This window comes from Elaeis guineensis, chromosome 2, assembly GCF_000442705.2.
Source record: "Elaeis guineensis isolate ETL-2024a chromosome 2, EG11, whole genome shotgun sequence".
NCBI classification, from domain to species: Eukaryota; Viridiplantae; Streptophyta; class Magnoliopsida; order Arecales; family Arecaceae; genus Elaeis; species Elaeis guineensis.
In genome coordinates, this window is record NC_025994.2 from 18,159,418 (window position 1) to 18,179,475 (window position 20,058).

The following is a 20,058-nucleotide window of genomic DNA, read 5'->3' on the forward strand; positions in this document are numbered from 1 at the left end:
AAATGACTGTATATTATTTTATAAGGAGAAGGAACAAGTAAGTGAATGTCCGAAATACGGTGAGTTTAGGTACAAAATTGATAATATGAAAGAAAAGAAGATATCTCATAAAGTTTTGAGGTATTTTTTATTGATTCCAAGACTTCAAAGATTATATATGTCCACAAAGACAGCTGAAGAAATAAGATGGCATCATGAGCAATGGGTTCTGGAGGAGAATATACTTAACCACCTGATCAGTTTTATAGTGTGGAAAGACTTCAATGCAAAGCATCCGCACTTTGCGAGTGACCCACATAATATCCGACTTGGTCTAGCAATAGATGGATTTAGTTTCTTTGACAATTTGAGTATTTCCTACAACATGTAGCCTGTGATGCTAATACCATATAATGTGTCACCTTGGAAGTGCATGAAAGAATCATTTATTTTTATGTCACTATTGATTCCACGTCCGAAAGCATTAGGTAATGAAATTGATATGTATCTACGATCTTTAATCAATGATCTGAAGGAGTTATGGAGAAATAGAGTACAGACATATGATTCTATCAGTCAAAAAAATTTTAAGTTGCATGCTTTGATTTTATGGATCATAAATAATTTTTCTATGTATAGAAACTTATCTAGGTGGAGTACCAAAGGATATCTGACATATCTAATATGCAACAAGGATACATTCTCTTTATATTTAAAGCATGAAAGAAAAATCTGCTTCATGAGTCATCGATGGTTTCTACTTGCTAATCACTCTTGGAGGATCTGTTATAACCAATACTTTGATGGTAAGTCCGACCGACGTCCGCCACCTAAGGAGCTAAGTGAAGTAAAAATTTAAGAACAATTTGAAGCCATTGAAAATATAAAATTTGAAAAAATATCGGATACTCGCAAGGGAAAGCATACTGAAGCTAAGCTGAATTGGATGAAGTGAAGCATATTTTTCAAACTACCATACTGGAAGCAGCTATTACTTCGTCATAACTTGGATATAATACACATCGAGAAGAATATTTATGATAATATCATCCGTACAGTATTAAGCATCGCAAAATAAAATAAAAGATAATTTAAAAGCTCATCTTGATTTGGAAAAAATGAGAATCTGATCGGAGTTACATTTAGTTCACCGAGGTGATAATTTTTTTATGCCACCTGCATGTTATTCACTATTTGACGAGGAGAAAAAGAGTTTCTGTAGATGGTTCAAAACTGTAAAGTTTTCTAATGCTTATGCTTCAAATGTATCATAGTGTGTTGGCAACAACGATGGCAATATCTCTGGCATGAAAAGTTATGACTCTTATGTGATGATACAGCACTTGCTTCCTATGGTCATATGTGGCTATCTGAGTGGCGATGTTCAAGCTGCATTGATTGAGTTGGAAGTATTCTTTCGAGAACTGTATTGTTAAAAATTGAAGATTAACTTACTTGAGAAGTTTGAGAAGGATATTGTGCTAATTTTTTATAAGTTAGAAAAAAAATTTTACCATCATTTTTTGATATTATGGTGTACCTGGTTGTTCATCTCTTAAAGAAAGCTCTTTGGTCGGATCAGTACATTATCGATAGATGTTTCCTATTGAAAGGTAAAGAAATCATAATCTCTTTATCATATCAGTTATAAGATATAAATATATTAATTAAATTTAAATTTATTTTTATTTATAGATTCTTGTGTATCCTAAAAAAATATGTGTACAATGAGGCACAGCTTGAAGGATCTATAGTGAAAGTATACATAACTACGGAGCATATCACGTTCTGTTCGATATATTTTGATGATATCAAAATAAGATTCAATCGTACAGATCGTAATGCAGACTGTGAATAGAGTGATGATGAACCGACACTGTCCATATTCAAACAAACGGTTCAACCTATGAGTGGCAAGAGGTATGAGTTTATGGATATGAATGAGCTATCCAAGGCATACTTCTGTATTCTAAATAATTGTAAAGAAATTAAAAATTTTATTGAGTAAGTACCATCTTAGCATACCTTTTAGTATGCTAACCAATTTTTTTATGTCGATGTAAAATTAAAAATTATGATTTATTGCAGTGAGCATAAAAGTATACTATTTAAGGAGAATAATACAGATGTTGATGATCAATAGAGAAAGAAATTTACAAAATAGTTTGGAGATCATATAAGTTCCATTAGTATTATATTATATTTTAATAATTATAAAATTAATTATTTGAACCAACAAAATTTTTTATATTATATTATAGATGAAATCTAAGCATTTCAATAAAGAAGAAGGTGTGATCGATGAGTTGTATGATTTAGCATGTGGTTCCGATCGAAGGATTAACCACTATACATCCTGTATCATTAAAGAAATGAGATTTCATATAAGAGAGCTTGAAATGTAAAGATGAATCTAGAATAATGAGATTGCTATGATAGGATATGAAGGAGAAGAGGAGATTGAATATCTTGATGTATTGATAAATATCATAGAATTGAAGTATGGATCCAATAATTCAGTATTCTTATTTTAGTGTGAATGATGGTTTATTAGCAATAAGAAGATCAGTATTCATATCGATCCACACTTTATCAGTGTCAATTTTGTACAAACATGATATCAGAATGAGCCATATATATTAGCAACTCAAGCGAAATAAGTAATATATTTGAAGGATCCGAAGTATCGAGGTGATTGGCATATCATACAAAAAATAATACTTAGAGGCATATATGACATACCAATCCGACTAGAGATAGATGAAAATTCAGATCTACATGAAAAAGAAGCCTTTCAAGAGGAAAAACAAATATTGACTAAGCTTCTTATTGATGAAGAACTTGTGACAACTTCTTTGAATAGGGCTGATCTGCCATCCAATGAAGTTAAAGTTGATTTTATATTTAATCTTGATGATTCGGAGGACGACGATTAGTTCATAAATAATGTTGAGATAGAAGACGATACATTAGTCGATTATTATGATTTAGAGGAAGACTTACAAATCGAGGAGGATATGGATATTGATGAGTAGATCTATATTCTTTGTTAAATCTTCTCTTGCAATAATGATATGCAATATAATTCTATTTATTAGCATTTATTTATTTTTCACTATTATTGTTCATTATTACATTCATTTATATATCGAGTTAGTTATATACATGGTTTAAGCATTGTAAGTATGGCACCAGGAGGGAGACGGTCACGTTCGAGTTCTCAGCCTATCCCTGAGGATGAGCCTTCTCCCATTTCCACTGCCGCACCATTGGAGCCACCAAAGAGTGCTGTAGAGGCAGATCCAAATGCTATTTTAATATTTTTTACATAATAAAATTTACTTTTAATTGTATATGTTAGGTTTATAGATAGCTATCATACTAATAATTTATTCATTATTGTTTCAGGCCATTCGATATAGATGGTGAGGCGAGGGTGAGGTCCATCGAAGAACCTCACCTTGGAGCATTAGAGACGCAAGCACAAGGGGCAGCATCTTCATATCGAGATTTCGTCCGACTTCACCACGCCCATTAGAGGATGGTGCGAGTCATGGCAAACTGAGTTGGGCATCATATATATGCCGCAGCTATGCCTCTGTGACACTTTTCGATTGTTGTCACGTTACACTGGCTCAGATAAAATAATATTTAGTAAAATATTTAATTAGTACTGTATTCTTATAATATTTGTTATTGGCAGGCTATATTTGATATTATTGATTTTAAGCATGATTACGTGCGACAAGCTATGGATGATCATCTATGCTCGTATTTCAAGGATTACCGACATCGTATTCATTGCCACTGATACACTATAGTACAGGATCAGGGGGTGGAGGCAGCACAGCAGCGGCCATATGACAGCATCAATATTGAGGACTGGACTGTCATATGCCGCAGGTATGAGGATCCGATATATCAGGTTAGGCATCCAATTTTTTTTAGAGTTAATAATTAAATCATTTATTCTTAAATTCAGTTAGTTACTTATTAATTTGACTGTTAACTATAGAGGCTTAATGTATTCGAAATATCGCGAATTGGATGATATAGACCGTCTCACACTGTGGGGGTTCGAGGTCGTTCGCTCGTCATATATAGCAGATAGTAAGTAATTTCTATTTAGCATATTTTAACTCTTTAACTATTTAAAAAAAAAAATTATTAATTGTTCTTAAATTACAGAGAGATATAGAGAGTGACGAACTTTCTGGTAGGATCGAGATCTACTAGCAGATCCATCAACGATGGTCAGGAGAGTGGACGGTGGGGAGCCAAGAGCTTTATGTAAGTTTTTTCAACTATTTTTTTTATTAATATTTTAATTTTTAGTATAAATTTAGAATAGCTATAACTTTAATTTTTGAGATTGTATAATAGAGATGAGGTTCCAGCCTACCCCCAAGGGCTCGACCGCATCCACAGATGATGAGATCTGTGATCAGGTACTGGTATGAGACCCTATTATGTTAGGGGGCTAGAGCATGGGATCAGAGCTCTCCCATCCTCACACTCGCCCAAGGCTGACATCCATATTGCCTACGATGCTCGACTGGTGGAGATACAGAAATAGACTGTTGAGGATCGACAACGAGCTGATGAGTTGACTGCATATGTCGACTTATACCAGTTGTTCCAGGCACAGATGGAGTTGATGGTAGATGGAGCAGATGATGAAGCTGATGAGGCAGCAGCAGGCCGATCCTTTGTGCTCTACCCATTCCCCTTCTCTAGATGCTAATGCTTGATGGCTAATGGCTTATCTTTGTATTTTTTATTTTTATTTTGAACCTCTTATAATTATTAAATTTTTTTATAATTATATTTTAATATAATAAAATGATCAGATTTATTTATGGATTTATTGTGTGAATTTTTTTTATTTTTATTTTATAGATTATAAATATAAAATATTAAAAATATAAATTAAAAAATATATATTTATAAATTATTTTTTAAAAAATATTATATTTTAATTGGTGATGGAATTATTTGTGATGGATAATCATCGTAAATAAATTATTTGTGACGGAAGATTTTCGTCACAAATAATTTATTTTTTTCAAAATTTAAAACTCCTTTTTAAAATTATTTGTGATCGATAATTTTTATATTTTTTGTGATTGAAATATTTATGACGTAAATTTTTCATCATAAATAAATAATTTATTTTATTTTTTAAAAAATATTAAATTTATTTATTAAATTATTTACGATGAAAATTTTTATCATAAATAAGTTTATTTATGATAAAAATATATTTTTGTCATAAAATCACCTATTTGTGCTCAAAAAATTTTCATCATAAATAATTTAAAAAATAAAAAAAAATTGATGAAAATATTTTATCATAAAAGATCTATTATTAGCGATAAAATTTTGTGTTTTATTGCAAAATATTATCTGCAATCTCATTTTTAGCAACTAATTATTAGCGATGAAATTATTTGCCACGAAAATTTATTTGTAATGCATTTTTTGTGTTATAAATATCTTTTTTTGTTGTAGTGTTTCTATAATTTGCAATACAGAAATTATGAATTATATCACGAAGAATTTCAACATTCTTGAATTCTTAACCTACACCATCTATAGAGTTCTTCTAAGCATCAGATATGTTCTTTGGACTTGGTTTATCATACCATCTATAGAGTTCTTCTAAGCATCTAATGTGTTTCTTGGACTTAGTTCATCTTCAATGATAGCTCTCATTTCTTCGACTACTCAAAATAGAATTACTCGAATTGCTAAAAGAGAAAAAATGAGATGAATTGCTCTTCTGACAAGTTTTGGAACAATATATATGTTTAGCTTTTTGAGATGGGCCGCTATCCCTGCAACATAAAAAGTTCATTTTTTGAATATACTACCTCATGTTTATTATCATATTAGACGATTCGATCTAATTAAAAAAAAAACTAAATAAACTATAAATAGATTTTATATCATCTCATGTTAATTATCATATTAGGTGATTCAATTACCGATACAGAATGACATACAACCATATCAATTATTGCAGTTTTTAACTTTAGATGTATTTCATATATATTCCTAACATCCTTATCCATCGTGAGCGTAACGAGCATTCTCGAATTATTAGGAATATAAAATTTTATATCAATTATTGTGGGAGATAAATACTTCCATCTCTCCACTCAATAAAAATATAATTGAGAGTTGTATCTTGTAAAATTAAAATGATATGGGCTTCACTACTATAAAACCACACAATCATAATAACGGGATTTTCAATATCCTTGCAATCCATAATTGAGATATTTTAAAAAAAATAAAATTCTTTTCAAGGATCATCAATAGAAGTTTATTGCATGAAGCTCATCCACAGATAAGAAAGATGTTTAGGACTTGAACAAGTCAATGAAATAGAAAGAAAGATTTTTGTTATGAAGGATAGACTTATGATGATTTTTAAAGAAATTAATCTATACCTAAATCTTAATATCACGATAATATCAACTGAATGAAATGGGATTCAGCAAAACTAAAAAGAACATCTAAATGGGATAATTTAGTATTTGAGAAGACCAACAAAAACATCTAAATAAGGCAACTTTGATAATTGTTATTTCCAATCTTAACCAATACGATTCTACGATGCAATATGATATCCAAAAAAAACTAGAGAACCACATAACAGGATATCCAAAAAATCTAAAAACCACAGAATATGGAATGTTTCCAAAAGAAGAGTCCAAGTCAAAGGGTAAGTTAGGTATTTTATTAAGTAAAATGGAGCCAAAAGAACGTTCTATTATGATAAGCTTAAAAGGACGGATCGAGAGTTAGAGCTTTAGCCAATAAAGATTCTTTGTTAGAGTGGCGTCAAAAGGAGGGTCCAAAATTAAATTCCTGTAAAATATAGAACAACATTTATCCATCCCCTTTTTATTTTAAAATTTTGGTAAAAGAAAACAATAGGGCGGCATTGTGTGGTATTCATGACAATTGTATTTTGGGCTTGACTCGAATCTTGCATTGACAAGCTTTATCAAGTCCATGGTACGTGGCTATAAGGGCTGGGTTATTCAACTTTATGCATTAATGCACATGCATCTTGACTAGATCTATTCATGGGCTGGTGGTCTGCAGCATGCTCTAGGCCCAAATATTTTGGACTGGTTTGAGCCCAAATTTTAGGCCTGATGGGCTTCATCGGTTTGAACATGGAAAATAAGCTTATTTAATAAATGAGTTAAGCTTGGGTTTAGAATTAAAGCCTAGCTCAAATCGCACCTAGCCACTTTTTTTATATTATTTTATTTATATTTGACATATTTATACATCAAATTGACAATTATTGTTGATAAACAAACTTAATGGGCTAATAGACGTGTAATAGGTTATTGGTAACTTTTTTAACATTTTAGATCCAAATTGCCCTAGCTTATTCGAAGAGATTATTTTCCTAATTTTAAGGACATGCTGTTATTTGCTATTGTATTATATATAAACACCTTTTCCAAATATCATGTAAATCTATTTTGTGATTGCTTTTGTTGGCAACTATTATAGAACTATAAACTTCAAAACTTATATTATAATGCCAAAGAACCTACTTGATTCTATCTCACACATTAATAGTTTGGCCTAGTGAACCTACAAACTTGAAGGAATTCATGGAAAGTGTTTTTTTTTTTTTTTAATGGTGAATATGAAGGCTTATTTTAGAATATTATCCAAATGAGACCATTAATTGGTTATTTTCCTTAGATATATAATATTTTAAAAAACAATGAAGATATAAATGCATTAATACATACCTACCTATCTACACACATAAATATGTGTTTATGTATTTATGTATGCACATATGTATGTATATGTGTATATATATACATTTGTGTAGTTCTAATTAATATACATGGGGTATAAAAATCTCTCTGTACACTCACTATAAAAATCTATGATTCAAGTTGCAATTGAAATTCTAAACAGGTGGATGCAATTAAGAGTTAAAAAATGCCTATGTACGTATATGTTTTAATGACTTCTTTCAAATGCCTCAAGTTATTCCTAATGTATTGTTCCTATGAAATTAAATGATATATTGATGCAACTAGATACATAGGTCAGAAATCTCAAAATTATGTAATTTTTTAGTACAGACATAATAAGTTACTAAAATTACATCCAATAATTTAGATTTTGCATTTGCATCTTAAATCATAAAATTTTGCGGTTGGTATAAAAAGAGTTTTTTACTCCCCACTTATATATATAGGGATGAACCACCCTCCTCTCGAGAAGAGGGGGAATGGATAACCTATTCAATTTAACCTCTTTAAATTTATCATGCATTTTATTATATTAACATGACAGAGGTTATCCATTTTTAAGTCCATTTGGTACATATGTTAGAGACTACTACAATATGCAATGTTTAGTTTTTACGCATTTTTTACTAATATAGATCTTGATCAATAGTAAAGATCTTCCATTTGAATATCTCATTATCTATTTTGGAATTGACAAAAATGAATATCCTCTCATCTGTATCTATATATATATATATATATATATATATATATATATAGAGAGAGAGAGAGAGAGAGAGAGAGAGAGAGAGAGAGACCTTGATGAAAATGCAATGCACCAAAACTGTAATTAATTGTCCTGCGTCGAAACAACGTATCAAGGATATGGATCACATGACTTCCCCTTTATTTTTTTTGACGAAGGACTTTAGAGAAAAGCCAAATTAGTCAACGTGCTCATGTGGAAGAAACCAGGACCCCAGAAGGCACGGGCAGCTTTTGCAAAGTCTAAGAAAAAGTCCAGCAGACGCCCCTACATTTCGGACCGGCAACAGCCCCAACAACCATATCCATCACAAACTACTCACAGCCAAATATTCAAAAAAAAGCTCTAGCAAAGAGAAGGAAGAGAAACCTCGGCCCCCCAAAAAAAAAAATTGAGACAAGGGGAGAGAGGAAGCAAGGAGAGCGGCCTCTCTTCCTCTTGCATCTATCGGTGCAACTGGAAGGAATATTCGTTGAATAAAACGTTCTCGTCATCTCCTTCCAAGCAATATTTATCATAAAATCCTTTTTGGAAACCATCTTTTCTATTTAAGCTATTCTTCTCTCTTTCATACATATCTATAGAATTCTATCTCTCGTCTCACTATTTGTTGGTATAATCAACAAGGCCTCTAGACAATATGAGGAAGCTCCGCACGAATTCATCCCCTGAATTACTTTTTTCTGCCGATGGACAACGTTCAAACGATTCTACTTCCAAAGGTAAGCAGTGATGATTTACGCCATCTCTTCTCTTTCATTCACTTTAATTCCCACTATTCAATACATAAACGTTGGTCTCATATTCGATACCAAGGAAAACGTGAAATTATTTGATTATTCTTCTAATTTCTCATTTCTCTCTCTCTCTCTCTCTCTCTCTCTTATTTCAGGTGCAAAGGCAAATGCAAAGCTGCCACTGGAATTGATCCATGATCACAGCCATGCATCTAAAGAAGACGACGTCCAGAAACCGCAACGTATTAGCACCGGGATGATGACCATCCTCGACGACATAAAATCTCGGCTCGAGAAGTCTCAATTCCCCAAAAAGAGAGAGCCCCAGCTCCGGCGGTGCAACACCGACCTCAGACGTGGCTTTCCACCCGAGGAGAGGAAGCATCGGGAGCCGATCACTGAGGAGAACTACAAGCTCCGAAGGGAGCTCAACTCCAGCATGATGGCCCGCAAGCACCTTGAAAGCATGTTCACCAGCTTAGGCAAGGAGAAGGCCATCATGGCCGCCGAGCTCGCTCGGAAGGTGCAAGAGCTCAGCGACATGGAGGAGCTCATCGTCGACCTCAAGGCACAGAATGAGACGTTAACAGAGAAAGTAAAGGCCTGTGCAGCCGAACACAAGAATAATGGCGTCGGCATCGGCGGCGACTCGTCGGGGAGCATGGCGCTGCAGGAGCGAAACAAGGTGCTCTCCGAGCAGCTTCTGAAGTCGTTCGACGGCTATCGGTCGATGAAGAGGAAACTGAAGGAAGCTCAAGAGGAGAATGCTACAATTGTGTCTAAGATGGAGATGGCGGCGTCGGAGGTGGCGGCGAGCATTGAGATGATTCATGGCTTGCATGAAAGGATCGGTAAACATGGCGAGGCGATGGCGGGGATCGACGGGGAGCTCGCAGCGGTGGAGGGGATGCTTGTTGGATTACAAGGGAAGCTAATTGTGGGAAGTCCAAAGAAGGGGGAGAGTGTGAAGCCGGTGGTTGATATGCCGGCAGAGAAGCCTTCAGGTTTAGGTGCAGAAGGTGAATAGAGAAGCTAAGAATGTAGAGAGAAGAATTTTATTCTCTTTTTTGTTTTTCTTTTTGAGCTTTTGTAAGTGTAATGGTTCCCCATTTTCTTGTTATGAAACTATATATATTTACATAAATAAAAGCACAGTGCAACCTCTCTGTCTTCCCCCCCATGTTACCCTCCTTTCTTTTCTTTGAAAAAAAAAAAATTTATATGCAATATCCCCAAAAATATGTAAATAAAATGCTATACTGACGAAATTTCCAACAACAAATAGGACGATGCTCTGCATGAAACTTTTGGAGGATCACCCGGTTCAAGGCTCCAAAATGTTGTATAAAAAAAGCCATAATAGCAATTTTCCTTTAAAGTCCTTTTGGCCGGGATATATCAAATTACAAGATAATCTAACGATTTATAAAATTATTTATCTAAAAAAATAATTTTTACTATATTTGATTGATAGAAAAATTATTCTGAAAAATGATAATGAAAAGATTACTATATTTGGGGATAATCCTATACGAGAATATGAAGAAATTTATAAATATGCTTTTCAACATAAAATAATTTTTTAATATTAAGATGGTATATTAGTATTATTATCTCTGATTAATTTTTATATAATGACTATAATCACATAGTCTTTTGCATAATACTATCTTCATCTTAATTTTTTTATAAAATTTTTTTATTAAATAAATTTGGAAAGATATCATAACAAATTCAATGATTACATATATAGTTTTATTAGAATATTTTTATCAAGTATGGATTACTATTACTCAAAAATTTATCAAATTACCAATCCTCCCATAATATTTATTTTAACTTCTCTCTTTGAAAAATAAATATGGAGTCTATCAATTTTTTTTACCATCTCTCTCTTCCATTTTTCATACCAAATCCGATATAGAATTCATTTTTTCATGCCAGATTATCTCCAACCAAACAGATCCTTAAACTAAATTCAGCAACGAGGCTGGTAAATTTAAATATCATGATGGCTGTACCGAGGGTAAATCTTTCTCTTGTTGAGGTTGGAGTGCTTAAGTAGCTGTCTTCCAGCCCTAAACTATGCAGCACCCAAACAAAGAAGATAAGCCCAAAATTTCTTCGGGGCAAAAGCAGGACCCATAGGAAAAAGTGAGAGGCATATGTAACCATGCCCAAAATATAAGAATGAGGTGCATGGAAAAAAAAAATATGGACCGTTTCAGGATTTGTGCGTGTCATCCTTGCACAGAGGAGCTCATCTTCTTTTTATCGTTAGGATCTTATGTGATGTCTCCAGAAAGGCAGCCATCTGACGTCTTCTCACTTTGAGGAAGTGAATGGGATCCAAGTGAATCTCAATACGGCCTAAAAAGTTGATTGGTAAATGAGTTGATTGGGTTTTGATTTCCATTGGGCATGGGATTGGTTTCCATGTAAAACCTGACTCTCAAAGTAAAGCCCAAGCCACCTTCTCATCTCACTCTCCACAAAATAAAACATTTGGTTCCCATATTTGAAGTACATTGAGAAATTTATGCATCTTTTAATGCGTGAAAAGATTTACATTGACGTATCCCCAAATTTTATTAATAGAAACCCTTGCTAGCTCTGAGGATACTAATGAATCATCAAATTTGATTTTCCAGGTCTACCGTTCCCCTTCCTGTTAAAAGTTGAATAAGGAAGGTTGAGTTACATAAAAAGGGAAGCATTTAAGTAGATGAAAGTATGCTATGAGATTGGAAAATACATTTGCAACATCTGATTAGGAATTCTCCTTTTAACAGCAGAAATTGTATTAAGTTTTCAAAATGTTGAACCATGTAGAGTTCTAGAGATATGGTCAGGCCCTCCGGCGAAACATATGCCATACGAGGGCTAGATAACATCACAGTCAGCTAAGTAACTCTCAAGCTTTGTAAGGATGGCAATGAATCAGATACAGATCAGAGAGACAACTAGCTATTGCACTTGCTTGAAGGTGGGACAAATTGGAATAATCGGATTAGGTGAAGTTACATTTTTTTTTTCTTTTGTGGCATACAAATTATTTTTTTTTAATTTGTTTACCTCACGAAGAAAATTTGTGACGAGTTATATATATTCGGATTAGATTCAAGACAAATTTTACCATTATCCACACCTACCTCAGATTGCAGTGATAGGGTAAAAGATGCCCTAGTAGGATCAGGTGGGAAGAGTAAGTTGCCATCCGTAAAACTTTGCCGGTAAATTTGGAGAAGCTTTGGTGCACACACCAGGTATAATTGCACCTGCGCCACTTTGACCTCCTTTCCCATTTGTTTACAATTATCTATATAAATAATTGATCTCAACTCAAAAAACAAGTAATAAGCACAAAACCAAGAATCCAGATTCCACATTTGTTCAATTACATCTAACTTATAGGCATTGCATACATATCAAACTTCCCCAACTAAAATTACAAGCAGGCTTTGTAGATTTGAAGCAACCCGTCATCTCAACCAATTGAGTGGTTGGCAATCGTAAGGCAAACTGCCTAAGCCCGGGTCTGCTTTTGGAAGTACACCTACCATTCTAGCTCAAAAGAACACCCCTTAAAAAAGTTATGAAGAAAGGTGGTCCAAGCTTGAAAAACTTTGATATAGCACGCCTGGTAGTTAGGAACTTAGGATGTAGATTTACATTTTAGAAACAAAAGCATTCAGACTGAATCTGGATTACACTGTAGGTAAATTCTTAAATAATGCATTCTAGAACTTGAGTATTTGAGGATCTGATGTCCTTTATAAATCTTAGGTAAAATTATCTCAGGAATGATGAGAAAATCCAAGTGTAGAAGGATCTACATATGCTCTTTAGCACTGAGATATGGAAGCAGTCAACCCTTGCCTGTCACAAAGAACTGGGGATGAGTAAATGGTGACATGTAGTGGTTAAGGATCTGTCTCAGCCGATGGCTCAGCAAGTGTGTCCTCTTCAAAAAGAGAAGAAAAAGTCCATACAAGAAAGATGAGGAAAGTTGGATTCTCTCTATGGTTCCACTCGAATAAAGCAATCGATGTTCGGACTAAACCAACTTAAGTGTCAGCTGAAACTGCAGATATCTGACTTTGAGCAAGTGAAGGAATCCAAGCAAATCTGCAAATGACCAAAAGAGTTGATTTGTAATGATTGAGGCTGGCTTCCATTTGGCATGAGTTTGACACAGCTTTATCTTAACCATAAACCAGGGTCCAGAATCTTAATATTGGCAAGTTGATTTCAGGTTTGCTGAAATTTCGACCATGCTTTAGCCTAAAAGCCCAGGTCACCTAGCCCATGCTCATCATACTAGTTCTTACTCTCAACAAAATAAAACCTTTCTTTGCCTTATTTGAACTGCATTGGAGAACTGATTACATCATTTAATGAATGACAAGATTTAGACAGATGTACCGCCAAATCCTATTAATAGAGACTCTGACTGCTTTTAAAAATGCTTTAATGGATCACCAAGTTTGAATTTTTAGGTCTGTTTATCGCCTTAAATTGGAACTTAAATTTGGAAGGTTGGCTTGCATAAAAAAGGAAGAATTCAAGTAGATAAAACATTCTATGAGATAAGAGAGCACATCTACAGCGTATAAACAGGTTCGTAGTTCTTTTAACAGCAGAAACTGATTCAAGCTTCCATCAACTTTTCAAGACAACGCACCATGTGAAGTTCTAAAGATATGGTCAGACCGTCATGGCAAAAGACATGCCAAGTCATGAACGAGGGCTACGTCACACCGCAAGTGCTTAATACTTGACATTCATGCAAGTCCTGTCCTTTTTTGGTTCCCTCAGAAGCTGCTTTGGTACATATACTATGTATAACAGCACCCAAGCTACTTCCCTGAACTCACAAGTTTACCCCCATCAATCTAAATGATTGGTCTCAGCTCATAAGAAAGAACTGGTAATAAGCACAAAACCATCAATTCTTGCACAACTAGGGATATAAGTGAGCTCTCTAGATTTAAAGCCACCCCACCCATCATCTCAACCAAACAGTAGAGCAAAAGCAATAAAAGCCTCTGTTTGCCTAAATTGAGTAGTTACAACTCAAAATGCAGACTGCCTAAGTATCATCTCAACCAAACAGTAGAACAAAAGCAATAAAAGCCTCTGTTTGCCTAAATTGAGTAGTTGGAACTCAAAATGCAGACTGCCTAAGTATTAAGTCCCAACGAAGAACTTGAATTCCAATGGGGTTTGGATATGGTCATGTATGCCTAACAAAGATGGACAAGACCACACCTGATAAGACCTGTCAAAAGCAGTGAGGAAGGGTGTTTCAAGCTTGCAAAACTTTGATCTAACATACTGAGTAGTTAGGGCATAGATTTACATTCGACACAGCCGTCTGGACTGAATCAGGATCAGAATGGAGGTGAATCACACCCACCCATCTGCATCCCTACACCAGACTGGCCTTGTACAACTTTAGTGGAGGATCTGATGTTCGTAAATAGTTATTTGGTGAGTCTATTCCAAGGGTGATGGAAAAATGCAACTCTAGAAGGATGTACTTTGTATGAGGCAGGGTGTAACGTGTTAAGTAAACCCAATGCATGTGCACTAAATTTGTAATGAATGTGATACTAGACCTATAAATTCCATTTTCTAACATAAAACATTTTCATCTGACAAAACAAAGTAGTTAATGAATCATATAATTATGTTCGTAGACACAAAGCACTGGTTTACCAAAATTGTAAGAATCAATATATTTCTAAATCTGTTCATGAGAAAAGATCAAGAAACTTCGATTTCTGTTTAGACAACCACAGCAGAGAAGTCTGCCCATACCTGTCATAAAGAACTGGAATGCATGATACTGACATGAAGTGACCTGTTAAGGATCTGTTTCAAAAAGGAGATTAAAAGTCCATGTAAGAAAATTGGGGAACTTCAAAGCTTGCAATAATGACCTAGGGATTATATATTGTTACAAAGAAAAATCACGGACTACAAACTACCAGCTGACCACATCTTAGAAAGGTGCTTGTGGATGATCCTTTTGATCTTCCATTTCACAAAGGTTTTGTCAGACAGCAACCCTTGACTGAATTGATTGTGGACAGCCTTACAAGGATGTCATTCCCCACCATCCCAACAACCATCTGAATCATTGGATCCTCCAACATAAGAGATGATCACACCAGTTGTTTTGAAATAATAAATAAAACTTAAATATAGAACTAATATGAAAATTTAGCTCAGTATTGGGAGACGATCACCTTAATAAGGAGTTCATGATGGAAGCTTTTAGATCCACAAGAACACACCAGTTGCCTCCTTGTTCAGAGATAGGGCAAACTGGAAATGTCCACTGTGATTTTACCTGTTCCATTTCGGGCTTAACTCCACCAGGTTTTGAAACTTTCAAAAGGAAACTTTCAAGCTGTGTTGAAATGCCCATAAAATCTAACATGATAAGGTTTTAATATATATATATTTCTATGTAAAACCACATAGATAGGTATAGACAAGCCCTATCCCCATTATCTGAAGCCACTTGTACAGAAAATGCCTTATCATTTGTTTCTATCAAAGGCCAAGTTCCACAAACAAGTACATTTAAATTTTGTAACATCCATCCAACATTGATGACGCTGCTAAGATCATTTCTTACTAATTATCATAATCTTGAAATACAGTAATAAACTGAATTAAATAAAAACTTTGGAATCAACAACAAAGAGAACCAAAATAGAAATACAAAGGCTCACTTGTTCCAATCAACAGAGTTGGTGATAAAGCAAGGAAGATGCTCATCCCACTTGCTTGACATCACAGCAATTCTTCAGGCCTTGGAGGTGAGAGGTGGCATACCTTCATGCAGTTGCATGCTCCATTTTCATTGCATGTCAATTAGTGATGCAATGCCATCAAATCATGCTGCAGCCACTCAGCAGTTTGCACAACCAGATCTCGGACATACTGGTGGAAAGTCCTCTCCAGGTAATGGCATGGGCCTGTTAAAAGTATCAGGTAAGCCAGGGCTTCTTCACCATTGAAGCAAAAGCAAAAACAGCTCTAGCAATCTTCAAATGATGCTATTAGAATTCCTAAAGGAGTATTTATGAGAACTGTTTGTTGGTAGTTGGTCTAGTGGAGGTGCTAGAGACAATTTGCAGTGGCGCATGTGCATACTTATAGGCATATGAAGCTATTCTTGGATTCTTGTGGGCTAGAAAATTTCTGCTTTGCCCTCTTAGCTGTGAATGACAAGTGGCTACAGAAAAGGAAGTGATGATATTAGTTATTTTCACCACACCATGCATAGGAAAGGAAGTGCATCCCTTCTAAAAATGATAGGCAATGGTTTATCTTAATTATACCAGAGGATTGATATGCAAAATGTATGCTGACATTTGTTAGGCTAATCCTTTTTCCTGATAAGAGATCCTTGATGGAGGTCTTGATCTCTATAAAACAAAAAGCAGTAGACAACCGACGTTAATCTTACAGTCCGCGAATTGTTCTTCTTCAGGACAGTGAATATCATAACATTTAAATATCCAATATATCATGTTTCTTGATGAAATTATATCCCTGAAATTAAATGGAGAATTCTATTTTTTAATCATAGTTTTCACACGGGCACCCCTTGAGACCTGAGATTAACATTACACCTCACAATCCAACTAAGTGAACTCTTTATCTTTCATTTTAACTGAAAACCAAATATTTGGCGCTAAATATGAAAATCAAATACAAATCATTTAAAAGTAGGGGCAAATGTTCACTATAATTCTATAGTCTACATGACAATTTGCATACTAGAAAACATAAACACAGATGTTTCATTGTTTCCTCTTCATATAGAATTTTTGTTCCTTGGCGACTCTGGTGCCAAACTTGCTATGAGATCTGAGGTTGAATAGGAAAGTCTTAAATTTATTAGGATGATGTTTTATAGTACTGTAGTGTCTACCTTATTGAACTATAGGGATACTAGATTATATTTTTTTCATATTAATTATTAATGAATCTTTTCTTACAGATACTACACTCCCTTCTCTTTTTGATTTTCCTCTTCTTCTTTTCCTCCTCTTTCGAGCTACCAGCCAAGGCAATGGCCAGCACCAACTAGCTGTAAAACCATCTCCTCTTTTCTCTTCATTTACAAGCAAGCTTAAAATCATTCTACTATTTCTGATTCTCTGCAGAGTTCTGTATTGAGACATTGCATCGGGAAAAAAGAAAGAGTCATGTGTTAGAACACTTTCCTCTATATTCACATAGTTCACATTCTCACCTTCTCTTAAACTTGAGAATGTCCCAGCTGCATGATCCTCAAATTGATTTTTTGCCTAAATTAGCATAACGTATCGTATCTGAACCAATCAAGTAGCCCAGAAAGCAAACACTCATTCGTCTGAACTCCCTTCTTTTATAATTTTCATTGCTGCAATCACATGTATTGCATAACTTGTTGTCTAGGTTCTCGGATCGCATCTATTTTCTCCATAATTTATCTTATAACTTCCTATCTTTAACTTTTTTGTTTCCATTTTATTGTTTGAGCCTCTTTGCTATCAGATTTTTATTCACTTGGCCCTCAAAATGTTAAATGATTATATCCTGAACTCATAATCAACAAGCCATGATATTCTTGCCATTGACTAGCTTACTAGCCTCCTCTTATCGACCAATATTTGAAGCCACATGTAATTCAGCCCAAGCTTCTCACTATACATCCAATTAGATACAAGGACTGATTTCAATTTTCATCATTAATTCACTGCATCACTCCAATAACAACGCATAGTTCATAGCACTATTCATCCTGAAGAAAGGAAAACCATTCCTGTTGCAAGCATTTAGACAGGTGTGACAGCCGAAAACCCTCATTGGTAGTGAATTGTTTTGAATGTTAAGCAACATGGATTTTTGAAAGTATAAGAGATTCACATTGTGGGCTTTTAATAGGGCTGAAAACAGATCGAATACGGATTGGATATCAGTAATATTCATATCCATGTCATTTTCTAATTCACAAATACGGATGCAGAAATTGATATCAATAAGATGCCAAAATTCATATCTATATTTGTTTTATACAGCTAAAATACAATTTGGATTTTGAAAGTATGGATATAAATATGGATATAAGTTAGTTGAACTTTATAACCACCAAATCAAAGATATCACTGAATGGAATGAAAATTTAGTCAATAACATCACTTATTTCCCTTAAAAGTTCTTGAATGCTATATAAGTTTACAAAGGATTACAAACAGAACTAGATATTTGGATATGGATCAAACACTTTATCCATAGCTGTATCCCTTTTTCTTTAATGGAATCAGATGTTCAAATTTGTACCCATATCTGGACAGATTCCAATATAGAAATGGATCTGCACAGTTATTATCCAGATCACTTTCGCCCAAGAAGTTCTACATACCCATTTTAAGAATCTAAGTAGTTATCAGGCATCTTCTAAGTAAATGGTGATGGCAAATTCGCCAATAACAGATAAAATGATGGCTACAAGTGCTGCCTATTGACACATTCAAGCCAATGCTTGATGCGTTAAAATGGAATAATATAGTCCTATAACATTTTAATCATTCATTTGTAGCTCGGCTATTCAGATTATGGAACTGGATAGTAGATAAAAGTTGATGTTTAAGTCCCAAGGATGATAAGTCAAGTTGTTGCACTAAGCTGAAGATTAGGAATTAGATCATTTGCCTCCATGCTTTGCTTCCAAGAAAATTTAAGACAAGCTAGATCTTAGGTAGGATTCACCATCTGACAAGCTGGAAAAGCCTTTAGGCTCAGCCACGAGGCTTACACACAGAACAATATTGTAAATTATAGCAGCTTCATTGTACGGTTAGGATTATTTCGCAAAAATCCCTTTGCCTGTAACATGTTTTCAGAGTAAAAGAAAAGGCAGACAACACGTCCAACTGCAAAGAAATTGTACCTATTTAGGACAGGAATCTAGCTATTGTAAATGCACAATAGATGATGAAATGTTCTCTGTCTAGTGGAAGACTATGGCTACTTTAACTAGCACCAGATTTTCAAACATTATCAAGATGGGATGGTACCACATACACTGTACTGGTCCGATGGAAATCCAAAACCTTTAGCACCCTTGGGGCGCTGAAACTGGTTGGACCGGTATGCACTAACTGTATCAGTCTGTACTGATCCATATAAGTCAGTATTGATCGTATCATACCGACCAAACTGCTTGGTATCAGTTGCCTTTTATTCTTTTTGTTTCTAATTCTCTTAGTGTAGGTACCTAAAGACCGTACTAGTATTGTACCATTTTGATGGAAAAGTGGTACAGGATTGGATACTGGTATTTGAAACCTTGACCAGTGCAATCTAAAAATACAACAGTGGATTCCAATTTAAAGAAATATCAATCAATCTATGCACAAACATTTTAATTAACTCAGATAAATGATTTACCAATCACTCAACCAAAAGTTGCTAATCTATGACTCCTTAATGTTGCTCCTAGATTGATTTTGATGATTACAAAACAATTTGAAGGGATACAAATATTTTTTATTTTGAAAAAGTCCTTATGCTCTACAGGGGCAAAATCGTAATTTCATCAAAACTCTGATTTGATAGTATCATCTTGTAGAACAAATGATTTGTAATCTATTGGTGAAGATTTCATTATTTTTGGACTTATATTTTTGAAGTTATGAAGGTTTGAAGTGCATGAGTCGACTCATGAGTCAACTCATGGCACAATGAGCTGATTGGCACGCTAAAATCCTGTTGGCACGCGACCTTT

The 20,058-nt window shown here is 34.4% G+C and overlaps 2 protein-coding genes and 1 non-coding gene across 7 annotated transcripts in view; 1 reads left to right on the forward strand and 2 right to left on the reverse strand.

Moving 5' to 3' along the window:
• The first annotated feature begins 8,824 nt into the window (after positions 1–8,824).
• On the forward strand, positions 8,825–10,412 carry LOC105034487 (uncharacterized). 2 transcript variants are annotated; one of them, XM_010909679.3, is made up of 3 exons: positions 8,825–9,042; positions 9,154–9,248; positions 9,419–10,412. In XM_010909679.3, exons 2-3 carry the CDS (start codon positions 9,167–9,169, stop codon positions 10,288–10,290), a joined length of 954 nt encoding a protein of 317 aa, XP_010907981.1. In that variant the 5' UTR covers positions 8,825–9,042; positions 9,154–9,166; the 3' UTR covers positions 10,291–10,412. The 2 variants fall into 2 exon arrangements, with proteins under 2 accessions (XP_010907981.1, XP_073107763.1); XM_073251662.1 differs by having other exon boundaries at positions 8,825–9,248.
• Positions 10,413–11,471: 1,059 nt separating this feature from the next.
• On the reverse strand, positions 11,472–11,571 carry LOC114913078 (U6 spliceosomal RNA). Its single transcript, XR_003799115.1, has one exon. It is a non-coding gene; the product is annotated as a U6 spliceosomal RNA (small nuclear RNA).
• Positions 11,572–12,603: 1,032 nt separating this feature from the next.
• LOC105034486 (mediator of RNA polymerase II transcription subunit 32) overlaps positions 12,604–20,058 on the reverse strand; it is a 42,467-nt gene continuing 35,012 nt past the window's right edge. For 2 of the 4 annotated variants that reach the window (XR_012138540.1, XM_073251664.1), the window contains one exon: positions 15,888–16,255. The gene's annotated coding sequence lies outside the window, so the exon portion shown is untranslated. Of the gene's footprint in view, positions 13,392–15,086; positions 15,141–15,264; positions 16,256–20,058 lie in introns of those variants that run through there. The other 2 variants (XR_012138542.1, XR_012138541.1) reach the window with 2 other exon arrangements.

Coding starts and splice junctions, on each gene's coding strand:
- LOC105034487 (XM_073251662.1), top strand. CDS start 9,167: ATGAGGAAGCTCCGCACGAATTCATCCCCTGAATTACTTTTTTCTGCC. Junction 9,249..9,418: donor AAACGATTCTACTTCCAAAG/GTAAGCAGTGAT, acceptor CTCTTATTTCAG/GTGCAAAGGCAAATGCAAAG.